Here is a 4,907-nt window from a genome sequence, read left to right as displayed (position 1 = left end):
GGTCAGCTGGGCGCAAAAGGAAATGAAGAATTACCAAGGTCAGGAGCAGGGTCAGAGAGCTGAGCTTAAAGACAGTAAGATGGAAAGATAGCAAGCTTTTCTACTTTAAAAATGTTTATAATTTATGAAATGTAATAAGGATGATAGAGAAGAATCACACCATATAATCATAAAAATTATAAAAGAATATGTTTTTGGTGTCAGAATCTTAAAGTGCAATTATACCTACGAAGGCTATAATTTAATGGCTAAAACAAATTTTCTTGTCAACTTTTCTTCTGGAAATTTGTCTACTTGGTCATCAGAATTTATATGCTGAGCATCTTTTTTTTTTTTTTTGAGGAAAATCATCTGATGTAACTGCGGGGAAAAAAAAGTAGCTGTGTCAACATTGTGATAGGTGATTCTGAAAAGCGAATCTTGATATGCCGACAGTTGGCAATCCTTATGAAGACCATTATTAAAAGATTGCATACTTTAAACATGTCAGCTTCATGTAAGTTTGAATTTAACTCTCAGTGTGAATTTTAAAATGGGTGTGTGATGTTTTTACTGCCTTTTCTTGAAAGTTGTGCAGGCCCACGAGAGAGAAAATGGTCTCGGGTTCGTGGTTAATTCGGAACTTTTCTTGGCGCATTTGACTGTGATATCTTCAATCATGAAGAAAGAATGAATTTTCAGATTATCTTTCTTACTAGCACAGCAGATGTATCCACAAGGACCGGGACGTGTATGAATCTACTTTTAAAATAGGCAGGGGGAAAACATCAACTTAAGGATCTACTGGATAAGTAAAGGCAAATGGCAATGTTGACAAAGTACTAAACGATATTAAGGATTGTTAGGTTCAACGTGTGTGATGGCATTATAACTTACACAGGCATGCATGCTAAGATAGTGTGAAGTGCTATGAAGAGTCATATGTACTGTGGCTTGGATCCTAAGTGCTTCCCAGAGGCTGGGTGCTACAGGCTTGGTCCCTGTGGTCACACACTGTTGGCAAGTGGGGAGTCTTTTCTAGCTAGGGCCTAGGGAGAGGAAGTTAGGTCATTGGGCACATGGCCTTCAAGGAAATATTGAAACTCTGCTCCCTACCTCTTCTGCTTCCTGGTTGCTCTAGGTGAGCATCTTTCCTCTCCCACACCCTCCCCACCCCAAAACAATGGAGCCAATGGACCATGAGCCAAGGTAATCCTTTCCTCCTAAATCAATCATCTCAGACACATTGTGTCACAGCCACAGAAAACTGGCTAACACATGATCTTTGCCTCTTCGTGTTCAGAGCTGAGATAAATGCAGCAAACGACTAAAGAAAAACGAACTTTTGCTTTCAGCAGGAGATGGGTAGCCTTCCGTTTTTAACATGTGCTTCCTTGGCCCGGAAGAAATACCTCTCACATCCAGAAGGAATGAGCATGCTTCTTCCGACGGGCCTGCTCACCACAGGGGGAAACTAAGTCCTCTCCAGGGCGGGGTGTCCTGAAGACTATAGCTCTAATCCTAGGCAGTTGGTTGGTTTGTAGGTGCTGCGGCATCCTAGCCTGGCCCTCTAGTTACTCGGTCCATTGGACACTTCCTCTTTGGATGGTAAGTCCCCACCTCTCAGGACGTATCATACATACAGGTAATGCTTGTTGCGACTGGAGAAGAGCCGGATCAGGGCGCAGCCAGGCTGGCTAGCCGGAACAAAGATGCAGAAGCAGGATTAGGGCCCAGAGTTCTACTGCCACGCCGGGTCAGTGTAGGGAGCCATAATTTATTGTGGATTTCCAAATAGCTACTAGACAAGACTTTGGGTTTTAACAGTACAAAGAACTTACTCAAGTCTGAGGTGCTTAGGCATGCCAATTATTACCCTGATCTGGCAATTATACATTATATGCTTGTATTGAAATACCACACAGTGCCTCATAAACATGTACACCGACTACGTGCCAATTAAAAAATGTATATATAGTGCCCAGGAGAACACATAGGTCTTCAAAACATGGCCGTATAGATGAAGAGCAGTGGCTCACAACTAAGTTGTCCTTTAGTGGATGGGGCCCATATCCAGAGCTGGAAAAAATTGCAACTCCCTTAGGAATTCTGTGTTTGATCAAGCCACGTTGAATGAAGCGGCTGAGAAAGCCAAGTATGGACGAGGGGGTAGGGAGGAGGTCCCGTCTGGGCCCAAGACAGGCCCCAGGCCCTCGGGGAAAGCAGAAAGTTGTCTTCGCCGAGCAGGGGGCTGGGTTCCGGGACACATGGCCCGAGGCTGCGGCTCTTCAGGGCAGCCCAGTCATCCCCCTCACTTCCCAGGACCAAGGAGCAGGGCAGGAAGGAGTTACTGGTCTCAGGGTCAAGGAGGAATGTGCTGGTGTTGCCACACTTTAATTTGCATGTGTCTACTGGGTGTGCATTGCTCTCTAAGGGCCATTCCTCTGACACACCAGCCCAAATGCTCCATTTCTAATCTCCATAATTGTGAGAAATGCAGCCAGTGCCAAATGAATCCCAAGAGCCAGGCTGCCTGGACATATATAAGGTGGAGAGCTCCACTCCTTCTCCAGTCAGCCCGGGAGCTCACCGCCACCAGCCATGAGGATCCACTATCTCCTCTTCGCCTTCCTCCTGGTGCTGCTGCTGCCGCCTGCAAGTAAGACAGCAAGGGACGAGGGAGGGTCAGGAACAGAGATGGGAGTCTCTCTCTCCCTCTCCCCTTCTCTCTTGGCTACGGTTTCCCTAGTTCTTCTATTTGTTGTGTTTTATGCTCGGCCCAGGGCTTGAACTCAGGGCCTGAGCACTGTTCCTGAGCTGTTTTGTTCAAGGCACTGGCTCTGTCATTGGGCTATAGCTCCACCACCGGCTTTTTTGGTAGTCAGTTGGAGATAGGAGTCTCCTGGCGTTTCCTGCCCAGGCTGGCTTCAAACTGCGGTGCTCGGATTCCAGGCTCCTGAGTAGCTAGGATTGCAAGCCTCAGCCCCCTGTGACGGGCCCGAGATCTTGTTTTCTTTAGTAGTTCTATTTTATTCTTTCTTCAGTTGTCCTCCTTCCGTCTTTCTCCTCTCTCCTTATGTCTCCTCTCTTCCCCCCTCCCTTCCTTTCCTCTCCCTCCCCCTGTCATCCCCTCCCCTTCCCTCTTCCCCTCCCCTTCCCACCTCCCCTCCCCTTCCCCTCCCCCTCCCCTTCCCACCTCCCCTCCCCTTCCCCCTCCCCTCCCCTTCCCCTCCCTCCCCTCCCCTCCCCTCCCTCCTCCCCTCCCCTTCCCTCCTCCCCTCCCCTTCCCTCCTCCCCTCCCCTTCCCTCCTCTCCTCTCCTGTCCACCTCTCCTCTCCTCTCCCTTTCTTAGAAGCACATTTTTTAGCCCAAGTAGATGGTACGACTTACTTAACAGAAGCAACTAAGACAAATGCAAGAACCCCAATGTGCACCTCAAATGATTTCCAAGCCAGTCTGCAGCCGTGGCGTCCGCCTCCTTGCGGCTAGGCCCGCAGAGACCACGGGGCCACCTCTGCTCAGTGCACTTACCCGAAGGCGAAGAGCAGAGAGCCACTTTACAAATCGCTGTATTTGAAGAGTGGAAGTTTGGGGTGCTTTCGAGAACCTCAGAGAAGAACTAGCGCAGACTGTACTTCTGACTGTCCTGTTCCTTAGCCTTTTCAGGTGGAAAGTCGCTGAGAGCCCATCCTCAACAGGGCGCCCTGTGGTTCTCAGCCCAGGCACCGGAGGGGGGAGGCGGGGGGGGGGGGCGGACCGAGAGCCTCTTTCCTAACCACGCCTAGGCTTTGTTTTACGCTTCGTGAAAGGAATGGAAAAATGAAGGGAGGAAGACTGCAGAGTGGGATGATGGGATAGAAACACGATGTGAGTCTAAGAACCGAGACAGTGGGTAGGATGAGAAATGCACTCAGTGCCTCACGTATGAAACTGTAACCCTTCTGTACATCACTTTAACAAAATGGAACAAAAAGAACTGAGACAATGGGTCAGGAAAAAATTACATTAAAGAGAATCTACTTATCAATTTTGTTTGTGTTATGTTACAGAGAAACAACGGCATTCTGAGAGATGCCAGAGACTTCCTTATAGTCTGACTTTTAGGGAGGAACCAGGAGGAAGGGAGGAAGGAAGGAAGGGAGGGAGGGAGGGAGGGAGGGAGGGAGGGAGGAAGGAAGGGAGGAAGGAAGGAAGGGAGGGGGAAGGGCAGAAGAGAAGAAGAGAAGAAGGGAGGGAGGGAAAAGAACAGACGTTTACACACAAACAACAGTTGAAGTTTACTTGTACAGTTAATGTTTTCAGCCTTGGTAAATGGCTAGGGCATCAAGTGTGCACTAAACAGTTCCTTTGAGCTGAGCTTCCCCCCCCACCCCCCGCCCGCCCCAGTTCAGATGCTTCATGGACCAAATGCCTGCGAATGAGCGCAGAAGCAGCCAGGTTCCCGGCTGGCGAGGGCGGCGTGGACGGGCCTGTGCAGAGGGCAGCAGGGGTCACTGTGGGGGGGCAGCCAGGTTCCCGGCTGGCGAGGGCGGCGGGGACGGGCCTGTGCAGAGGGCAGCAGGGGTCACTGTGGGGGGCTGGCTGAGCCCTCCCCCCCCAGCCTTTGGGGAGCTGGTGTCCAGCCTCTCACTGCTCAGAGCTCGGTGGTTCCGGCCCTGGGGTGGGCGGGGTGGGAAGGGAAGCCCCGGAGCCAGTGGCGGGCCGGAGCTGGGGTTCACACGGCCAGGGGGTCCCGTTGGGCCGCGGGTGGAGCAGCCCGGCCGGGCACTCAGCGTCTTCTTTTCTCTCCAGCGTTCAGCCAAAGCATCCGCAACCCCTTCACCTGCCTGTGGAACGGGGGCATCTGCTGGAAGACGTGCCGGGGGAAGATGCAGCAGATCGGCTCGTGCGGCCTTCCCGGGGTCCGCTGCTGCCGGCGGAGGCGCTAA

General features: G+C 51.1%; 1 protein-coding gene across 1 annotated transcript; it reads left to right on the top strand.

Moving 5' to 3' along the window:
• The first annotated feature begins 2,580 nt into the window (after positions 1 to 2,580).
• Positions 2,581 to 4,907, top strand: LOC125339704 (beta-defensin 4-like). The gene is made up of 2 exons (XM_048330962.1): positions 2,581 to 2,638; positions 4,771 to 4,907. Exons 1-2 carry the CDS (start codon positions 2,581 to 2,583, stop codon positions 4,905 to 4,907), a joined length of 195 nt encoding a protein of 64 aa, XP_048186919.1.

This window comes from Perognathus longimembris, chromosome 21 (assembly GCF_023159225.1).
Source record: "Perognathus longimembris pacificus isolate PPM17 chromosome 21, ASM2315922v1, whole genome shotgun sequence".
In the NCBI taxonomy this organism is placed as follows: domain Eukaryota; kingdom Metazoa; phylum Chordata; class Mammalia; order Rodentia; family Heteromyidae; genus Perognathus; species Perognathus longimembris.
This window is presented reverse-complemented; position numbering and strand designations above follow the sequence as displayed.